Source organism: Falco cherrug, chromosome 1 (genome assembly GCF_023634085.1).
Source record: "Falco cherrug isolate bFalChe1 chromosome 1, bFalChe1.pri, whole genome shotgun sequence".
NCBI lineage: Eukaryota > Metazoa > Chordata > Aves > Falconiformes > Falconidae > Falco > Falco cherrug.
In genome coordinates this window covers 76,724,610-76,746,832 of record NC_073697.1, presented here as the reverse complement: position 1 = coordinate 76,746,832, position 22,223 = coordinate 76,724,610, and the positions used below count along the sequence as shown (strand labels likewise).

Sequence of the window (22,223 nt, the reverse complement as noted above, 5' to 3'; positions counted from 1 at the left end):
ATTTATTTTTTTTTTTTTAAGAAATGTGATAGCCTTTCTTGGAGCTGCAGTTCAACAAAGCATATTAGACATGAGAATATCAAGGTCAGTAGGGCTGCTCACATGCATGCTTAAAGTTAAACATAGCTTAGTGTGCCCTAACCATACTATTTTTGGCACTTGGAATAGGCATTTTATAATCCACAGCTTCTCAGTAGTGGAAAAATATACATAAATCTTGAGAAGTTCAGATGAAGAAAGCTGAATTAAACTTAAAAGTCTGAAGATAAAATGTGTAAGTAAATACAGAGTGAATTGATTATTCATTCATTTGTTTAAAGTTATTTTGTTACTACTTTTGGTGGCCTAAAGGATCATCAGATCTGGCCTTCAAAATTGCTTTACGCTGCCAGAGCAGAGTAAATGAGTCTTTGTTCATTTGAGAATCGGATCTGTGAAACTGGGGAAATGAAGGACAATTTTTAAAATCGAAGCAGAGGAGTTTAAACCCCACGAAACTTTCTGTATCATCAAGTCTAAGACTTGTGTCGTTACAGATGATCATGATATATAATTTGCTTAATATACAGACCGTGCTCTAGCATGCAGATGTTAAGAGTGCTGAGGACAACAAAAATCTGCTGAGAGCCCAGTTCAGAAATCATTCCTGTGCTAGCTTTGAACTTGTATTTCCAGCCTAAAGGTATTCATGGCCATGTAATGGTTATTAGATCCAGTGGCAGCAATGACACCTAATGTACAGAGATCTTCCAGTCCTCTCTCTCTCTCCGCTGATTTAGAAGGAGGCTTAAATGTGACTGTGAAATAAAGACAGATAAGTGATAAGTGGCTTTGAGTCAAAGTAGGGGAGCATACGAAATGCCTCACCTTGTAACTTGAGCTTGAATGTTCAGCAAAATTTGTGAAAGCATATCACAAATGGTGCTTGGTTTTATTGTTTTTTGGTTGTTTTCTTTTAAATTACGTGCAAATAATAGTCACAGAGTTAATGGCATACTGCTATTGCAGTGGGTTGCACAGTTAAGGATGAAAGTCCAGTAAGGGGAAAGAAGGTGGCTTTTCAATTAAAGGCTTCCTGACAGGCTGCAGTGTTGGAAGTAAAATTAATGTTACAGTAATGTGACCACTGGAGCAGAATCCCCTAACCTTTTCTGGCCTCATTCAGTTTGTCCCATGGGGACAGACAATGTGGATGTTGGTTGTTCTGGATTATTTGTCTCTCTTTTGTCATGTCACAGTTTTGTGGGGTTTGGTTGGGATCATAATGAGGTTTTTTTTAACCTTGCTGTTGTATTTCAATTGGTAATTCGGTCGAATGGCAGCCTTGACACAGCTGTGGCTAATGCAGTGATCAACCCTGCCAGATCACTGCATGGATTGAAGGTATTCCTACTGAACTGAAGGTATTAGGAATAAATTATTCAAGCCACAGGGCAGGCTGCCCCCCTACTTCTAGCCCAGTGGTTTTCTTTTCAGGGATAACCTGATTTGTATTCTCTTCAGGTTCTTCAGCATTGCTGCGATACCTGAACTAGTAATTCCCTGTGTATCTGTATGGATAAGGTATCCTGTGTTTTTCTTTTAATCATCGGTAATTGCATCAAAGATTTGTTTGGGGTAATTTACCTTTCTGATGCTGTCACATACTGTGTTCTGTCATCTTTCCCTGCAAATTGTTTTTGACCTGTACTTGCTGTTGAGGTCAAGCATCGATCTCGCCTTAAAAGGAGGCCCTGAACTAGCAGTGCCAGCCATCTTGGTAAGTTTATGACAATATCTTACCAGAACTTCAAAAAAAAAAAAGCATGTGCTTCTTCCATCAGCATTCTTGGATGGTGCACAGATAGAGTACATTCAGCTCTTGTTTCCCTTCTATGACGTGCAGTTTCCATTTTTACATACTTACTGCTATCTTTCTTTTGTCTCCATGTTCTATATTGCTAAACTGATTAAAAACTGAGGCAAAGCTGGTGGGAAGAAAACCAGTGCTGCCAAGTGGAGAAGGGTGTTCTGTCTTCAGCTAGCGTTGAAGGCAAGAATCAGTAAAACATTAAAAACACATTATTTCTTTACAAAGGAGCTTGTCTTTTCTATCCATAAATTGCAGCTAGCTGTCTGCAGCAATGAAATGTCTGTAGTATTTCACAGATGTAGCATCTTTCAAGAGCGAAATTAAGATGGTGAGGTACCAGTCCTAGAGTCAGTGAACGAGCCAAGAGAAGCTGAAAAACTGACTGGTGGTTGATAGCTTCTTTGTTGGCAGAAGAGCCAAGTGTTACATTCCAGAGAGAACAGTATCATTTTTCAGGTGTTGAGGAAAGACAAGCACAAAATTTTGCTTTGCAAGGAGTACAAGCGATGATTTGAGGCTTTTTGGAGGATTCAGGGAAGGGGATTGGTAATATAAATGTCTTAATACATAAGGACTATTTAAAACAACTTGCAAACAAAAAAAGTACTTGGAAAAATACCTCCAGGAGACTGTTATTCATAGATAACATTCTTTTTTGTCTTTGAATAGAAGCTATATATAGTCCAGGACTGCACTGCATGCTGCATTAAGAGGACTGTTGCTCTAGCACTTTCAAGCATGTATTTTGAAGTGTTGTCATCATAACATGTTTAGAAATAGTTGCCTACTCTGTAGGGTGCAGATTTTTGAATGGCATGTTTCCTTTCTATGGTGTTATATTTTCCTTGGGTCACTAAGAAGTGAGCGCTTTACTCTTTAGAGGGCATTCTCTTGTGTTTTGAAATGAAACCTTCTGTGTTTTCTGCTGTTTCAGTAGCATTTTCAGCACATAAATTTATTTGACTATTTATTGGCCACAGAGCATTATGGTCCACCTCCTTCTGTGCTCTGCATATTTGTTTTTGCTTGCCTTTAAAGAATACAATGTTGTTCTTGTCTGTTTGAACTTTATTTTGTGTAATGGCAAGAATATTTTTGCATAGATTCAGAATTCGGTTTATTCTTTCAGTTTGGGCAGGGAAGTAGCTCTGTCCTTACACCAGCAGCAGACTCACGGAGTTGCAGCATTACTAGCAGCTTTCACCTGACTGCCATCTTTGACAAAATCATCACCTCTTGCTATGCTTCTGTGTCTGATGTAAGCCAAGCCAGATGATGCAAGTGGCTGACAAGGCTGCCAGCTGTTCTGGGAAATAAGCCTAGTATGACTGTAGGTGGAGGACCATGTCAGTATGACTGTTGTGAAGACAGCAGAAAAAACCCTGTGATGCATGTCACTACTTTTGAATACCTCTCAATCCTCACATCTACCACTGCCAGCCGTAGAACAGCTGCTTCTCACGACAAATGACTGATTCTGTGCAGAATCCATGAAGCTTCTAGAAGGAGTCTGCTTTTGCTTGTGGGAAGGTAATGTGGGAGGGGACAGAAGTAACAAAAAGCAAACATGGGATGTCATTGAATCCAGGGAAATTGGGCTATTCATTTCTGAAAAGCTTTTGAATAAATTGTGCAGAGAGGTGGACTCAGTAAAATACGCGTTTTGCATCAAGAGCTCAGTTCCTACCAGCAGTGGTGAAGGAAAGCAGAGCCTTTAGAACCTTCCCTGTGAATAGCTAAGAACTGACTATATTTTAATCTGTTTTTTAAAAAAATAATGTCCAGCCTTTACTAATATTTTTATAAAAGCCTTTTCTTGATGGTCATATTACTCTTGCTACTTTATTATAGTAGTAATAATAATTACTACTCCAATTTTTATTTTTTTTAATGGCATGGAATATCCCTTTAGCTAGTTCATGTCAGTGGTTTTGACTGTGCTCCCAATTTCTTGTGCCCCTTCAGCCCTCTCACTGGCCCAAGAAACTGAAAAGTCCTTGACATAGTATAAATGTTACTTAACAACAACTAAAAGCATAAGTATGATATTAACGCTATTCTCACACAGCGCTGTACCAGCTACTAAGAAGAAAATTAACTCTATCCCAGCCCAAACCAGGACACAATCATAGCAAAAAAATCTTTTGTGAACAACTTTTCCAGTTTCCAGTAGATAAAAGGCAATCTTTCTTCTATGTAAAAAAAAAAAAAAAACAACCCACAAACCACACATTAAAAAAATCAGCAGCATGTTAATGTATTAAATCTGATACTTGCCTAAGAATGGAGAGAATAACATCTCTGCATTTGCATTGTTGATCTTCCCTGCAAATCTAAAAGACAGGTATTCTAAGTGTTCACTTTTCAAATGATGCAGTATCTTCAGGGAGCTAGATGAGAACTTTAATCAGTGTTCTAGAAATTGTTCATCTAATTACTTGGTAAATCTTGCCTTTTATGGAATTATTTTTTCCTCTTGAAATAACGTTGAGCTATCCAGGGAAACCTGTTCCTGATCATTGGCAGGGAAAATGTAGCTCTATCTTGAGAATCTGCACTTTTGTCTGTCTGCACTACTGCAACATGGTAGATGAGTGGTTTTTCTCCTGCAGAGCTATCAAGTCAGAGGGAAAATAATTTACGACTTGTGTGCATTGTGGCTCCTTACTATATGTGGCTGTACCTTCCCATATAGGATATTCTCTCTTTGCTATGGTTAGGAGCAGCACCTTGAAAAAGGTGAGAAAAGGGGGAAAGAGGAGTGTGAATGCTGAAACCCTGCTGCTTAGCTGCTGGCTGAGAATCCCCCCCTAAAAGCTGAAAGTATCATGCTTCCAAGTATGGCTCAAGTCGCCAGAGGTCACCACTGATTCTTAGATCAGAACTTTCTTGTGAAGCACCATCTGCGTGTTCAAGATGATGACAGCCTCTGTATGTAAGCATAGTCTTCTGTTTGGACCAAAATGGTAAATGTAAAAACTGTCTTGACAAAAATCAGAGGTGGATGTCTTAGACTGTTTTGTGACTCCTAGGTAGCTCACTGCCAGGGGTCAAGACTGCTGGAGTGACTGTTGAATAGAAAAAGGGAAATGAAAACTTTTATTACTCCCTCCCTTTGCATATTGCCTTACCTGTTACCTGTTTCTTTTCAGCCCTGCGTCCTTCATCTAAATCCAAACCCATTTTGATTGTACTAAAGGTCGTTATGCTTTATATATATGCGAGAACTATTTTAATGGCACAATGTGATCTAGCGAGAACTGTCTTTTCTCTGGGACTTTGTTCGTCCTCCCTGCAGTTTTCATTGTCCAGTGCTCTGAGGACTGACCCAGTTCTCTTATAACCTGTCTTTGCTCTGTTCTGCTGAGATGTGCTTGGAGGATGGCAAAAAGGAGTCCATGTCAGGAAGCAACGTCTCTCAGTAATGGATCTCACCATCTCCTGCATCAGTAACTAGGCTTTAACAGAAATGGATAAGCAAGAATTCTAAGCTAGTGGTGGGGAAAGTACAGTATTATTTCTCCTTGATGGTACGTGCTTTCTGGAAGGAGTGGTAATACTGAGCTCATGGTGAACTAATACACCTAGAACATAGTAGAGAAAACCTGTGTTAATTCTTGCATGGTCCTCTTTTTATTTTAGGTCAAATGGAGGTTTGAAATACCACTTTTTTGGAGGTTAAAAATGAAGCATACTTCAGAATAACTTTGAAATAAAGCCACTGGCAAAATAGGCTGTTTTAGGAGCTGCTGGTAATCCTATTACCTTTTAAGAGGATCATTTAAATGTATTTTCTTGGGGATATTTAAGATCATCAGTGGTTATGATGAATGAGGAATACAGAAATACTTTTTGGCCAATTATATTTTGAACTATTTGAGGTAAGCAGAGTCTTTAAAAATGAGAATTACTGGAAGTAACTGAGAATGGAAAGCAGTATTTTGCCTTACTTCATGCAGAACGTAATTTAACTACCTTTCAGGTAGTCTAATTGCACAGAAACCTGCAGAGCTGTTGTGCTGAGGGTACACACAATTTATATATTTCCATTCTGGCCTGCAATGAAGGGGGATCATCTGGTTTGGAAGGTGCTTTATTCATGGACATACCTGTGACAGCGCACGTGTTCTGTCAACAGTGTCAACCTGGACATGACTGCTGACTGGTTTCTGTAGAGCCAGCTTGTGTAGGGTAACTCTTGAACAGGCAGCCCTCTGTTGCATCAGATGAAACTTTCTGTGCATAAATGAAAAATTGAAAAACAAATACTCTCCTTCGGAGATGAAACATAAGAGCTTCAGTTCCCCAGGCTGCTCTCATTGTCTTTAAGTAATGTTAGTATGTCTTTCCTGCAATAAGCCTTCTTAGTTTTTTTCTGCGGTGCTATTCTGTTTCCAGTCTTTGTAATGAACTATATTGTCATTTTGTGGCAATGAGGGTTATTTTTGAAGAAGTCATATGTGTAATCCTGTTGCCTATGAGGAGCAGCTGAGGACTTTGGGCTTGTCTGGTTTGGAGAGGAGGCTGAGGGGCGACCTCGTTGCTCTCTGCAGCTCCCTGAGGGGGGGAGGTGGAGAGGGAGAGATGCTGAGCTCTTCCCCCTGGTATCCAGTGACAGGACACACGGCAATGGCTCGAAGCTGCATCAGGGAAAACCTGACATTAGGAAGCATTTCTTTACCAAGAGGGTGGTCAAAGGCAGACTGGCTTCCTGGAGAGGTGGTTGATGCCCCAAGCCTGTCAGTGTTTGAGGCTTTTGGGCAATGCCCTTAGTGTGCTTTAACTTGTCAAGCAGTTGGACTGCATGGTTATTGTCAGTCCCTTCCACCTGAACTGTTCTATCAGACATTTGACTAGCAAAGCATTTAAAACAATGAGGTGGATGTAAGGGACTGAAAATGTTTACAAAACTTGAGCTGTATGTAGTAGTTTGTTATTCTTTCGTTGTTGGTAAATAATGTAACCCTTCACAGGTAGACCTCCTGCATATTGGCAGTAGATATTATTGCTATATTTCCTTCTTGTGGTATGTTATTCCAATAGGAGTAGCAAAAATTGCCTGAATGTAAATAACAAATTCATTTTCCCCCAGCTGGTATTTTAATAGATACTTTTTAGTAAGGAACAACGGTTTGCAGATTTAATTCTGAACACTTCTGGTTAAATCCGAACTTTCTTTCCTCTTAACAGCACACCCCTAGCCCCATGTGGGGCACAGAGATCTTTGCCCAAGTGGGTACAGAGAGACCACACCACTGCTTAGATCTGGCAAAGCTTGAGCAGAGTTACTGTGACTGATCGCTGCTAGTGCAAATGTGTGTTCAGAAAAAGAGTTAAAGATAATTTTTAGAAGTGAGACAAAGGGAACCATTGCTTTTAAGTATCTATTCCCTGTATCATAAGACCTAATAGGAAGGATAAGGGAGGGTAGGGACGTTGCAAGTCAAACACAGCTTTTCTTTACTCTCAGGTGCTAGCACAAGTCTTTCATATCGATCCACATACCCTGTTTCCAGCCATGCTGCTGTCTCCTCTCTCGCTCAAATTGTACCAAGCTTTTCCTTATTTTCCAACTGTCTTTTGACTCTTAACTGGCAAATAAAAATCCATGGGGAGGGGAAATTTGCCCACAACAGTGAGATAAAATCGAGTTATGGATTTAATATAAGTGGAAAAGCAGTTGGGTTATTTTGTTACCTTTTTTTTTGTTGTGGGGAAATGCATACTTTTCAAAATATTTAAACAGAATTGACAGATTCGTTTCCTGTTTGGCATGACAAAATTGTTCATTATAACAAGATCTATTACGTCTTCTTTTATTTACTTTCAGTAAGGGTTTATTTGCTGTACTTTAAGCATTGCATAAAAATATGTTAACTCTCTTCCCTTTAGTGATATGTCTGCTCTTGATAGTAAAAGCAATGTTGCAGCATTATTTTCTTTAACTTCCAAAATACAGCTAGGTGGTTTCATTGCTGTGTGTTTGACAGGTTTGCCCTGTGTTTCCTCCAGTTTCAAAGGAGTTCCTTGCTTCTGCTCACAGCTCTGTGGCCCAGGAGGCATAGGAAATGTTTTGGGTTTTTGTCTAGGAGGTACAGAAGTGATTTAACTGGATTTGAGTTCCTTCCAGGGTATGTGCTGCAGGGCAAGCGTGGCAATATGTGTGTGTTTTTACAAGGTGGCAGTCTCTGTTTTCTCAGGCTTGTAGAGTAAGTCTGAATACATGGGGCAGCTTCAGGTGTACAGAGGAGGGATTGTACTGTTGAGTAAAAAACTCCGTAAGTCAGTAAAAAAATGATTTGGCATATATGTACGTTTTATGTCTCTCGTATTCATTTCCTAGCAAACATTAAAAAAACCCCACTCCTTTAAATCTGTACAAATTGTTAGTACAAAATCCATCGTGTTTGCTGTATCTAAGAGAGTATAGATTTTTTGGTTAAAATAAATGCTTCAGTTTTGAATCCAGCTGTAGATTTTCAGACAGTGTCCTCAGCTTGCTAGCATGTTATATCTACAAGGGGAAAATTGGAGACATTGCAAATGCTAGTCTGCTCATGTTCACTCTGGAGTTCTTTTCAGAGAAAGATTAGATGATGGAGAATAATTTTGGAGCTTGCTTTTGTACAATATGGCTTTCCTGAGGGTTATATGTATGTATTTGCTGCTGGGTTTCTTCCATGCTTTGTGTCAGTTATAAACAGGCATTTCTGTGGTTTCTTTTTGGAGAATATTCTGGGGAATCAAGTAATTTCCTTGTTTGAGGAGATTGTTTGAAAAGACAGGGGAGGGAGCTGGCTTTTGAAAAGGATGCACCGATCTGAAAGCAGCTTATTTTTCCTGCTCAGTTATGGATGTACTACTTGGCTATCTGTCCACATCTACTGTACTGAAGTCTCTGACAAAGAGAGTTTCTTAGTCCTTTGTCTTTGTCTGGACAGATTTCCTAGAAATCTTGGGGAGAAAATACATATGCAGACATATCACAGAAATGAGAAAGAGATAGTTGCTGGAAAAATGGAATAGGACAGTTTATTCATTATTAATATAGAGCATGGCTGGAGTAGTGGGAATTGCAGTGGAGGTTTGTTTGCTGATAACTGGAATTAATACAAGAAATGAAGGGAAGAGGGAGAGCCATAGGAATGTTCCTTTGCATGAGGCACAAAGGGGTGAGTGGTGGGGAAGGCTCAACAGCTCTGGAAAAACACAGTCAAATTTCCTTTTCCACATGTATTTCACAAGAGATCTCATGAGTGTTGAACTTCGGTGAAAAGATGAGCCTGAAGCCCTTTGGTTTTTCCCCCTCACCAGTGTGTTTTGATGTGCAGAAGGTTTGGATTTTCTTCCCAGTCTCTTGAAATTCTGCAATTCTTTTTCCTCTTCCAATCTGCCTGAAGACATGACAGATGAGAGTGGTGGTATGCCCTCAAGAAAAGTACAGTATTATGAAATAGCAGTTGTATTGAAAATAATGTTTTTCACACTACGAATAAGAAATGGATGTGTCCATGGTGTTTATATGGGTAGAATGCACTAATATGAAGAAATTGAAACTACTTGTACAGGTACACTAAAGAGAATGAGTTTTAGAAGATTTGTCAAGATTTATTTCAGAAGAAATTATATTGTAGGGTATGGTAGTATTGTTGAAGGTAAGATTATTATATGGATCACTACATGATAGATGGTTTTAGGGTTTTTTTGTTGCTTTATTGGGTTGGGTTTTTTTACTGTTGCTGTGGTCTTGCAGTGTTGTGTGTTGTCCTTTCCCTGCACGTTCAGGAAGAATCCTGTTTGACTGCTATGACTGACATAGCTTCATCTTTGTATCTTACAATTTAAGAGTTAAGGCATTTGAAACCCTCTGACAAAGGGACTTTTTCATCTTCCTGCTGCTGTATGGTGAAGGAAATCTGATAGCATTTTTTAACAAATAGGTCAGCACCACTGAAAAGAGCTCCTCTGAGAAACAGAGGTATGTTATGTGCCAACTGTAAACTTAATGGTGCTATAATTGAATTACTGAATACTTCCTTTGCTTCAGTCTTTACTGCTAAGGCCAGTCCTCAGGAATCCAGACCCTGGAGGCAAGAGAGGAAGTCTGGAGAAAGGAAGACTTTTCCTTGGTTGAGGAGGTTCAGGTTAGAGATAATTTAGGCAAACCTAACACCCACAAATCCATGGGTCCCAATGGGATGCACCCCTGGGTGCTGAGGGAGCTGGCAGATGTTATTGCCAAGCCATTCTCCATCATCTTTGAAAGGTCATGGTGGACGGGACAGGTGCCTGAGGACTGGAGGAAAGTCAGTGTCACTCCAGCCTTCAAAAAGGGCAAAAAGGAGGACCCAGGAACCTACAGGCTGATCGGTCTCATCTCCATCCCTGGAAAGGTGATGGAACAGCTCATCCTGGAGGTCATCTCAAAGCATGGGGAGGAAAAGAAGGTTATCAGGAGTGGTCAACATGGATTCACCAAGGGGAAATCATGCCTGACCAACCTAATAGCCTTCTATGATGGAATGACTGGCTGAGTAGACAAGGGGAGAGCCATGGGTGTTGTCTCCTTGACCTCAGCAAGGCTTTTGACACCATCTCCCATAACATACTCACAGGTAAGCTCAGGAGGTGTGGGTTAGATGGGTGGACAGCGAGGTGGATCGAGAACTGGCTGAATGGCAGAGCTCGGAGGGTTGTGATCAGCGGCGCAGAGTCTGGCTGGAGGCCTGTAGCTGGTGGTGTTCCCCAGGGGTCAGTGCTGGGTCCGATCCTCTTCAACTTAATCATCAGTGACATGGCTGAAGGGACAGAGGGTACCCCTGTTAACTTTGCTGAAGATACAAAACTGGGAGGAGTGGCTGATACACCAGAAAGTTGCACTGCCACTTGGTGAGACCTAGACAGGCTAGAGCCTGGACAGCAAGTACAGCCAGTACAGGCTGGGGCTGACCTGCTGGGGGGCAGCTCTGTGGAGAAGGACCTGGGAGTTCTGGTGGGCAGCAAGTTGCCCATGAGCCAGCAGGGTGCCCTGGTGGCCAAGGTGCCAGTGGCATCCTGGGGTGCATTAGGAGGAGCGTGGCCAGCAGGTCGAGGGAGGTTGTCCTGCCCCTCTACCTGCCCCCTGGTGAGGCCACACCTGGAGTACTGGGTCCAGTTCTGGGCTCCCCAGGTCAAGAGAGACAGGGAACTGCTGGAGAGGGCCCAGCGGAGGCTGCGAGGGTGATGAGGGGACCGGGGCATCCCCCTTACGGGGAAGGGCTGAGGGAGCTGGGCCTGCTCAGCCTGGAGAAGGCTGAGAGGGATCTCATCGGTGGCTACACATACCTTAAGGGCGAGTGTCGAGAGGACGGGGCCAGGCTCTTTTCAGAGGTGCCCAGCGACAGGACAAGGGGCAATGGGCACAAACTGCAGCACAGGCAGTTCCGTCTGAATATGAGGGAAAACGTCTTTACCTTGGGGGTGACAGAGCCCTGGGACAGGCTGCCCAGGGAGGCTGTGGCGTCTCCTTCTCTGGAGACATTCAGAACCTACCTGGACACGATCCTGTGCAACCTGCTCTAGGAGAACCTGCTTTAGCACGAGGTTGGACTAGATGATCTCCAGAGGTCTCTTCCAACCCCAATCATTCTGTGATAATTGCACGTGCAACAAAGACCCATTTTGATATAGCACCTAATTCTTCCTAGTGACAAAACCCCCATAATGTACGTGTGCGATATATACTTAGAGATGAAAACAGCATCTAATAGTCACTGTATCTTATATAGACTTATGTAATATATATGCTTTGAGTTGATGATAAGGACCTTTTCCATCACCTAAGACATTAGCAGAGGTTTTGCCAATCTCTGCTATACAAAGCTGCAGTTTTCCTGATGTGCTGCTTCCTGCAAGGCCTTAGAAGAGATCCAGCTTTCCGTTTCTAGAAGACTAAATCAGGAATGCTCTGGATTTGAGCTCTGTCCACGTAACTGAAAGTTATTCCAGGTAGAATGCTGCTAGCTCTCTGGTTTGGTAGAGTTGTGGCCAAAACCAAAATGACTGCTTTGAATCTGCATGCACAGCCATGACTCACCTTCAGGAGAAGAGGCAGAGGCAGGGTACCAAACCTTTCCTCCTTGGTAACATTTCCCCTTGTCTGCAACTTGTTAGTGAAGACACAATCTCCTGAGTTGGTTTTCTGTCACTCTTGCATATAGTAGAGTTGCTTTGGTGGTTTTTATCTGTGATGAGCTTAAAATTAGGGTGTTGCTGTGTTCCTGGTCAAGCCTATTTGTCAAGACAGTTTATAAAATCAGCCCATTCACTTGAGAGAAACAGCTGAGTGGAGAAGTGCAAGAGGCATAAAGAAATTAAAGCCAAAAAAGTGGGAAGGAGTATAATAATAAAACCTGAAATTATTATTTTTGTTCCTTATCCTTCTCATGTGTTGTACTTCTTAGGTATAAATGCCTTTTCCCAAATGATATTATTTCAACATACTTCTTTTTTATATTGTTGAATTTTTTTTGCTGTCAGGCAGTTACTCCAACAACCTTGTGCTTTTTGTATGGTAAAAGTACCTTGCTCTGATTTAACTCCATGTTTTAGGCTCACCTGTTGCTTTACTTAGAAGCTAAATGAGAAGGAACTGGTGAGTATTTTAATGGTGTGATTGGACCCTTTCAAAAACAGCCATGTTGAAAATAAATTTGAGTTTGCTTAAAAAAAAGTGTGTTTAAAAAAACAAGCAAAAAAGAAAACAAAACCAAAAACCTCAAACACCACTTGCAAAAAAACCCACCCCAACCCAAACCCTAGTCTTCTGCCACAAGCAATAGAACTTGAATATTTTTTTAAAATACTTAAATAAGATCGCAGTGCATTAAAAAGGATGGCATGGGTGGATGTGCGCTCATTGCTTGCTCATACATCTGTGAAGTCCTGGAGGGTCTTAGAAAAGGTATATTGGAATTTATTTCTATGATGTTTATTTTTTTGGTAAACTCTGGATTCTGAGCCATAGGTTGCTTTCTTTGTAGCAGTGCCAACCCAAATGCAGAATCTGCTTCCCTTCCCTCTTTGCACCATCTTGCCCAGGCTCTTCATTCTCGGGGACCTGCGTGGATGGCCAGAGGCTGAGCTGGATGAAGCAATGAATCTGATGTAAAAACAAGTTCTCAGTGCCCCCAGCTGCATCAGGGCTCTGATGCTGATTTCCCAGCAGACCCATGCGTTCCCGTGTTAACAGAGTACCCAGTTGCAAAGGCACTAGAAACACTTAAATGAGGAAAAAGGAGAGATTCTGATACCCACTGTTTCTGCTGTTGTTCTGGGGAGCCCATGTCAACTGTGTTGCTGGGTAATTCTGAATACTTACTTGGAAAGTATCTGCAGGGCTGTTCACAAGTACTTTGTCAATCTTTGTGTGGGACATTGATTTTCAGAAGTGGTACTTCAGGTTTTCAGGGTAGGTGGTCTGTGGTCGAAGTCAAATGTAGAGCTGCCATGTTTTGTAACGGAGCAGGTTTTCACCCCAGACTTCCAGTGCTGCTAGGCCTGCAGCTTCCAAGAAAGAAACAGGATGTCCTGAAGAGATTGTCACCTGGAAAGTGAGTCAAGCTCAGTGGGACTGAGCACTGGTACGCTTGCCCAGAGTGGTTGTAGAGTGTCTGTCCTTGGAGAGATTCAGAAGCTGCCTGGACACAGTTCTGGGCAGGCTGCTTTAGGTGGTTCTGCTTGAGTAGAAGATCCTCTGGAGGTCCTCTCAACCTCAACCATTTTGTGATGCTCATGAATCTTCTCTCCCCAGCCTGTGGCCACAGTTGAACATTCATCAGGCCCACATCCTTTTGTCCATGTCTCAGAAGCAGGGTACTGTTGGCTAGTGTAAATTTTTTTCACCGTTTATCAGTCGTCTGGGGATTTAAATTGCAACTGTGATTCCGTATGATGTGCAACTTGTTAATCCTCTTTAGTTTTTAGATTTGATAGCAAATAGTTTCATCCATTTCCCGCCCATTATTTTCTGCTGTTAATTTTGGATAATAATGGCTTGGTTTGATCTGCGTGGGATTAATTTTTAGGGAATTGTCCTCACTGTGGAAAACTGGCACGTGATAGTTTGATGATGCAAAAAAATGCTTTGTCCAAGTTGATACTTTAGCTCCGGCTGGTTTCTGTATTACCTGACGTGTACGGGGGGAAAGAGAGAAAGGAGAGCAATTCACCTTGTTTCTTAGTGTAGATGCATTGAAAAAGCACTGTTAGTTTATGCCATGTATTCGGATAGGTTTTTCAGCTTGCAGTGTTCAGATAAAATTTCAGCGCTTTTGGGGGAGGGTGAAATAGGGTTATTTGTCTGTAAAGTATGCTGTAGGATTGCTTCATTATGTTAGTTTTTTCCAGAATTTCAGATTTTTTCTTTTGTCTCGAACGCATGCATATATGATGGTTGTGTTTCACAGACTCGTCTAGTAAGTTTAAAATAAAGGTTTTTAGTCAGCTAAAGCTAGAAGTGGAGTGACTGTTACTCCTTGTAACTCTTTAATAACGGAATTGATTTATGCTACACTTAGCTTTCCAGCGTGACCCAGTGTAACGCCACCTAATCATCTGGCATGAATAACCACAAAAATAGGAAGGTGGCACCCCTGAAGATGGGAAGCAGGAAGAACAGGTTGATGGTAGAGGAGGGTTTGTTGGAGACTAGGTGCAACAGGCTGGTTGTGCTTTACTGTCTGCAACTTCTATCATTAAGCTGGAAAGCACAAACGAAGGGAGTACATTAGGAGTCCATAAAGGTATCGGCCTGTCACTGTTGGTGCATGCCTGTCTGTCATTCTCCCAAATAAAATGTTCCTCTATATGTCTGTATATCTCCAGTCCAGTACTCTTCTTCAGTTACTTTCATCTGCTGCCGTTGGATTCAAAGTGGCTGCTGATCAGCGTGTTGTCTCAGCGCAAGGCAAGGTCTCCGGTCTTCCACTGAGATCTCAGTTGAGCTTCCAACTACTGATCTGCTTAACCGCAGGGTGCAAGCAGCCTTTGATGCCTCATAGTTAATAAGCATTTGCTGCTAATCAGCTACTGCAAAATGCAGCTAGGGCCAGGTACAGCAGTGGCTACATAGCATGTGGAGCTGTGGTCACTGTAGTTTGTAGCAGCTGACCAGAGGTCTTGGAGGTAACTGGTTTTCTCCTGGGAGGGGCCAGAGATAGGGCTAGTTAGCTGCCTGGTGGTAGCTGTACTTTGAAACACTGGTTATCTGTGCTTATCGGTGGTGACCACCTAGTTCCAGCATAAATGGAGAAGCAGTGGTGTGATCTGGAGCTGGGAGCAAGTAGGCAACCTCATGGTTTAGAGGATGCTGAGCAAGCTGTAAGCAATGAACTTGATCAGATGCAGTGAACACCAGACCCTGAGCAGTTTCTGCTTACCTACCAGCTTTTGTCTGACAAGATAGGAACAGGGACACTGCTTTGGTATAGCTTTCTCTGCTTCTCAGTTCACACCCTTTCTGTCCTCACCTTCAGGCCTGCAGAGGTGAGCAAGTCCGTACCCTCCTCCTGGGCTGCTGGACCAAGAAGTGGCAAACTTCTGGGGCTGTTGCTCTGGCTCTCTTGTATGGAGAAGGGAGGCATGCCTGGCAAGTTCTCACCTACCTAGTGAGGCAGAATGTGTCTGGTGGTGTGGCTGTGTGTTTGGGCTTGCCATGAAATACAGAAAGGAGGGGTTGAGCTGAGATACGGTGGAAAGGCTGGACAGCAAATAGACGAAAATTGTTTGCAACCTCATATTTCAGTTTTGGTCTTCTGTGGCAGGGTCTGTTTCACACCCCTGGCAGACAGGCTTTGTGCTGTCCAAAATATTGCTGCCAAAAATCCTCTGTATTGATGCTGCGATTGGAAAGATGTTTTTCTCTCAAAGCTAGCAACTGCTAAGAGATTTGGAAAATTCAGGCTGTTGCCTGTGTTGTTCTGCAGATGCCCTTTTGCAAAACGATAAATCCTAACCTGCCCAAAGGAGCTCTTTAAGTGATGTTATTAGCTTGGTTCAAGTAAAACAGTTTGACATTCTTTGATCAGAAGTATTATGTGAAAGTTGATGGCCCGTATTCCTGTATTTCAGCTCAGAACTTGAAATTCATCCGTGCCACAAGCACGCATGGTTTGTTTTCAAATGCTTTGCAAATGAATATTTTATTGGGTGGCTGTGGCCAAATGCTGCAGGATGGCCTTTGATATGCTTCGTAGCCAAGTGGCTTTAGCTGTGTTGGCAGAGCCCTCTGGTGGGAGCACAGCCTGTGCCAGCAGCAGCCTGTCCTGTGGACAGTGCCACCCACTTCTCCTGAATGCTATCAGCCAGCCCTCCCTGGGCTCAGTGGCATCCCACCAGCTGTTGGGTGGCTGAGGGGTTCCCCTTTCCCATCCCAAGCCGGGAGAGCAGAGCCCTGTGAAGAGCACTTGGCCTTTTTTAGCAAACCTGATGGTGTGCTGTAAGTGTCTGTCTCATTTTAAGTGATGCTTTGCAAAATACAATGGCACTTCGAGAATAATAAAGTCAGCCAGTTACAAGGTAATATTTTCCTAATCCATAACAGTGTGGGAGAGCTGTGATGAATTTCAAAATTACTTGTGTGAATTTCAGTGGTGTCTGTAAATATCTTTTTTTCAAAGTACCACTTAATAAAAGTAACTGATTTACTTAGGCATACAGTGGGATGTTTCTAAATCAAGAGCCACAGCCTTCCATTTCTGTTGGTCAGTAATGCTTTTGCTAATCAAGATACTTGAGGAAAGGGCCTTTGCATTTTAAAGTACCAGCTTACTGAGCACAACAGAAAATTATTACGCTTGTCTAACCTAATAGTATTCAAAAGCCTGGTTAGGACTGCTAGATGCACTGCCAAACCAGAATGTGCAAACAGGTCTTTTAATCTGATTAGGTGTCTAAAGTGTTGATATAATAAAGGCCAGTAACTCTCCTGCAGGAAATCCAGCTGTTTAAGATTGTTGCACAAATAACGCAGAAGTAATAAAGTGAATGTTTTTCTTTTTTCTTTTTCTTTTTTTTTTTTCCTTCCTCACCTCTTGGCCAGAGCTTTTCAGTCAGTGTTGACTTGAAGCACTCACAACTGTACCCATTATCTTCACTTTAAAAAAAAAAAAAAAAAAAAAAAAGAGGGTGGATGGGTGAGTGAGGTGGAGGGAACATGTGCCGTGCCTTGGCTTGAAAAGGTGGACACCTACGGTGGACAGGAACCCTCTCTGAAGTTGGAGAGCAGTGTAAAGACAAAGGTGATCGTATTTTTCTATCATTTGACTTGTTTCATGATCAAGTTTTTAGGACTGCTGTATAAATTCTTCAAAAGCTGAATTTCATGGCTTATATTTGAAACAACAATTTCACTTCTTTGTCTTGGCATTGAACTCATCTGCTCCATCACTAGGGTTCAGCAACACAGGACCCCTCTGTTAAGAGACCCATCATTTGAGAGGCAGTTGCGTGGTGGAACTCCTTGCTGCAGGGTGTTGTGAATTCCCAAAGCTGAATGTGCTTCAGAAAGCAATTAAACACACTTGTGAAAGGAAAACTTGCCGGTGTGATGAGATGCAGGTACTGCCCTTGAGAATTTCTCAGCTGCAGCCAAGGGGATGGGATGGGGGGTGCATGTCGGTGTGTGCTCACCCTCTTCCTCCTTACCCTTGGTGAAGGCAGGATGCTCAACTGAACTGGGCTCCTTAAGGCCCTGGAAAGGGCTGAGTTTGCTGTGGATTTTGTCCCCCTCTGCTGATAACCGGAGGAGCTATGGTGGGGGGAGTATCAGATGTGATGGATGAGGACTGTAACTCTCCTTCTGCAGCCTAGAGAAGCTCTTTGTTGAACAATGTTGTTTCCAGAGGAACCTTCCAGTGTACCTGCAGTCCAGCCTGGTATTTCCCATGGCCCGATGGCTTTCCTCACCTCTGATGACAGTTTCACTGGACACTTATTACAACTACACATAGGAGGCAGCACAAAGATGTGTGTGTGGTTTTAGTTGGTTGGTTTTTTTTGGGTTTTTTTGGTTTGGTTTTTTTTTTTTTTTTTTTCAGGACAGCTTCATCTTTCTTTTTTTTCTTATAGCATTGTGGTTAGAGGCTTTAATTCTCTGGCAGGTGGTATACAGTATGTTTTTCAAGCCCTGCATCTTTTGGGTCTTAGGATACCTTCTGCTCTGTGACTTTATAAAGCTGCTAAAAAGCCACTTTTCTAATTTCTGAATTGAAATTCCCTTATTTGTATTGCACGATGTTGTCACGATTCAGCTTTGAGAATACAGTCTGATTTCCACAGGTTGTCTTGTCCTATGCTCTTTTTAAGATATTCACATGTAGTTTTAACCCTGTGATGCAACAACCCTTCTGAGTTGTCTATTGTAACTCAATTTCAAATGTAAATGTTGCTTTAACATTACTTGCGGTTATCTCTGATCTGAGTCTCGTAACAAAATCTCTCGGAGAGTTCATGCTCTTTTGTCTACGCTTTTTATTTCAAATGTGGATTTTCTTGGAAAGCGGCTGATGATATAATATTTGGATTTTTTAAAATAATCACTGCTTTTCTGAAGAACTTGCTGAAGTCTAATTACCATTCAAATAGACAGGTGAGAGCTTTGGAGACTGGTAATTTGTACCTTTTAAAAAGCCGCACTGCCTCGCTTTTGTCTCGGAATTTATTATGCTTCCCAAGTATAATGTGACATACTGAATAGGGCAGGGGGTGGGGACATTGTCTTCAGCTGACATGCTGTTATCAGCGGGACTGTGTTTCTGGACACAAGATTTCGCAGTCATTGGTTGTCCGAAGAAAGCCTTTCCATCTGAGGATTGGACAAGAAGATGCGTCAATTTGCTGCCCGTCTCCAAGGTACTGGTGATGCTGCCTCCACAAGCTGGCTAACGTCACAGCTCCATCACCCAGCGGGGTGTGGGCTTTTTTCCTCCTCTTCTCTGTTTTAATTCTGTATTTGCTTCCTACTGCATTTCTTAATCTGTCTTCTGCCAAATGCTAACAGCATGATATTTTGCAATCATTTAGGTGAATACAAGAAGGACGAACTCCTGGAAGCTGCTAGGTGAGTGCTGCTTAGAATATAAAGCATATTTTGGGGGTGGAAGGAGTAGAGGAAAAGGGAATTTTAAAACAGTAATGTTTTGTCATTGCCTTTCCACGAAATGATGCAAACAAACCACTTCATTAGCATAAATCTCTTTGGACTTTACAGTCTAGTACAAATGGAAAAGCCTGTTTATGTAATTGAAATCCCCTACTATGGTGGTTATAAGGTTAATATTGAGTTTTTGCTTTAAGCTGCTTAAATCCTCTTTATCATTTTGTGACTGTTCTTTTTAGGGGCAATTTAAATACAGGAATTTCTGTTTTCTTTCGATTTGTACTGCTACCTTAAGATACATTTTGAAAATAGGCTTTATCAGAACAGAGCATAAGGAAGCCTATGCAAAACGTGTAAACTTCAGTCATATATTCCGAAGATGCTTTCATCCTTTCCTCTGATGTCACAGGACCATTTTATATAGACTGTTAACCCTTCTAAAAATTTGCTGGATATTGTTACGTGGTTGTTTCAAATGTTATGGGCCATATGCTAGGAAAATGTATTTAATTTGGCAGATGGCTTTTAGAGGATCTGTAAAATTAGATAAAGGAAATCTAAGGTGAGGTTAAATAGAGAAATTAGTAGGTGGTTTTGCGTGATCGTTTGTAATATGCTTAACTGCAAAATTGGTATTATCTTCTGTATTTACCCTTGGTTTTGAAATGTTCAGAAGATCCTTTAGCTATCTGATATTCTCCCTAGCAGAGTACAGATTGCAATATACTATACTTTGATACACCCAGCTCCTTAGCAAATGTTTTGCAAGGAGCTCTGTCTTTTCTCCCCCCTTTCTGTAATCCTCTCCTCTCCATTTACAGGAGTGGTAATGAAGAAAAACTGATGGCTTTATTGACTCCTTTAAATGTGAACTGCCATGCAAGTGATGGGCGTAAGGTAAGTTAATACCTGCTTTATATTTCTGTTATTCAAGAAAGGCCCATTTAACCATACTAGGAAGCATAGATGTATAAACCAAGAGACTGTATGGGGGGGAAACCCATGATATCTTTTCACCATAAAATTAAATGATGTAGTACTTGACAGTGGCAGTTGTGATGGACCAGCAGTTGGCAGACATGCATTTTGTGTGTACTGGTGTACGTGTAAAGCAAAATCTTAAGATCTTTCATAAGAAAAACAAAATGTACAGTTGCAGATGAATCAAATAACTAAGGGAGGAAAGTTGTTATTTGTATTTGGACATTGTCTGTGTGATGTGGTTGTTATTCAGCTTAGGTCCTAATGCTTGACCATGTAGAGTGGCACTGTATTCACATGCTTAATATCTTCTGCGTTTTAAGTTTGACATCTGACTTTCTCTGGCAGGAGTGTTTGAGTTAAACTAAGGATTAGGCTGAAACTGGAGGAGGGAAGAACATACGGAGTGAGAAGTAGATCCTATGATTTTTTGATGTTTTAGACACCAAAATGATGGTCTGTCTAGACTAGTGGATTTACAAACGTTGGGTTTGGGTTTTTTTAGTGTGTACTAGAATGTTCTTAATCTGCATCTTTTAGAAACGTCTCTCACATGTAACAGTACGTCTCACTCCTGAAAAGGAAAGCATGGGAGTGTTTTCCTTTATAGTTTTCTTTAATCTTGGTGGAGTGTGGTAGAGCGTAGTATAAACCTCTGCCCATTCTGAAGCTGTTGTGAAGCAGTGCCATTCCACTGAAATCAATGGAGATAGGCCAGTGTACACTGCCTTTTCATTAAAAGACATGATATTGATTACAAAAAAATGTAGCTCCATTGTGAAAACATTCCTATTTTTAATACATATTTTAAAATATTTTCTCAGTTGTGATGTCTGTTACCTACTATGTGAAAGAAAACCCAGCCAGTTTTTCACTTATTTGCATTTACACTGATTAGGTAGTTTATGAATCTTCAAGGTTTTTGAAACAGCTGATTTTATGGTCTTAGGATGGGCAAATGAACAAGGTCTTTATTTCTTTCAGCTGTGTTGGAACTGATGAAATACTCCCCATATTTTAAGATAAAATACGTTGTCCATAGTTTTTAGTTTCCCCCCCCCCCCCCCCCCCTTTTTTTTTTAAAAAGACTTTACCATTCAAGTGAGATCGTATTTAGGTATTAATAGTGCACTGTGGTTTTATGATTAAGCATGGTGGTATACAGCAGTGCATTACTGAGTAATTGAGTCCCCATCACTATTGATTTAAGGCCAAAGGCAGAGCTGTGATTTCTGTCAATAGGGAGAGGAATAAACCCTTGCAGATACATTATCTAGAATATTAATCACTCTAAAATAAAAACTAAAAAATTGAAAAGCTATTAAAATTAAATTTAAGCTAGCAGAAAATATTTATGTATTATTGCAGCCTCTGAATTATTTTGAAAATTTATGCCCAAAGCTCAGAAAGCATATGGCAGTTAAAGCTAATAAATGTGGACGCTTTGATAATACATGTGTTTGGATATTTGTAAACACACTGATTATTAAAACTCCTTTTAAGATGGCTTGCCATTGGTATTAATTAGTTTTTTAATGATGTCTACCAGATGTATTTTCCCCACCACCACCATATGTGTACAGATTGTTCAAGGTGAGGTAAGTGTGTTGTATAACTTAAGTATTTCATTTGTAATGCAAAGCTTTCAGGTCCTTGTACTAGTGCAAGATCACTTGCAGTTTAATTATTCGAAGCTGTGCTGCAAATTAAGTGAACTTTTCAGCCTACAGCACAGCATTCTTGCAGATGAAAGTCTCTGCTGGTGTAGCTGCCTCCAGTTGACCTATGCTGATTTAAGCTAGCTGAGAATTTGTCCGTTTTGGAAGGTGATTTTTGCATTCCTCGATGCTTTTTGTAGGGTGGGTTGTTTTTTTTTTGCAGATGCTTTGAGTTTTCAGGCTTCGAATTTACCACAGTGTAAGGTCACAGGCTTAATGCAGCTGTCTGGGCCAGGAAGCGCAGGCTCTGCGGAGCAGCCTGAGATTGTCAGCATCGTTCGTACTCTGCAGTACAGCTACAACCACAAACTCTTGTGTATGCGTTTCTCCAGTTTGTGCATTCCTCGGCTTTGCACATTTGAGATGTCCAGCACTGCTCTGATAAGAGAAACATTTAGCTTTGTAGATGAGGAAATAGAGTCCCAGTACTGAATGGGTAATTATATTTTTTCTGTATAGCAGATGATAGTAGTGTGTTTTTCGTGCTTTGGAGTGTGGCTTTCCAGCAGTTGTCATCTAACACCCATTGCACTAG

At 41.4% G+C, this 22,223-nt stretch overlaps 1 protein-coding gene across 3 annotated transcripts in view; it reads left to right on the top strand.

The window, feature by feature from the left end:
* Positions 1-22,223, top strand: part of TNKS (tankyrase) — a 141,169-nt gene that overhangs the window by 56,478 nt on the left and 62,468 nt on the right. For all 3 annotated transcript variants that reach the window (XM_005436681.4, XM_027801653.2, XM_055724318.1), the window contains exons 4-5: positions 18,914-18,950; positions 19,811-19,886. In XM_005436681.4, coding sequence (XP_005436738.2) covers positions 18,914-18,950; positions 19,811-19,886 — 113 coding nt within the window. The remainder of the gene's footprint in view (positions 1-18,913; positions 18,951-19,810; positions 19,887-22,223) is intronic.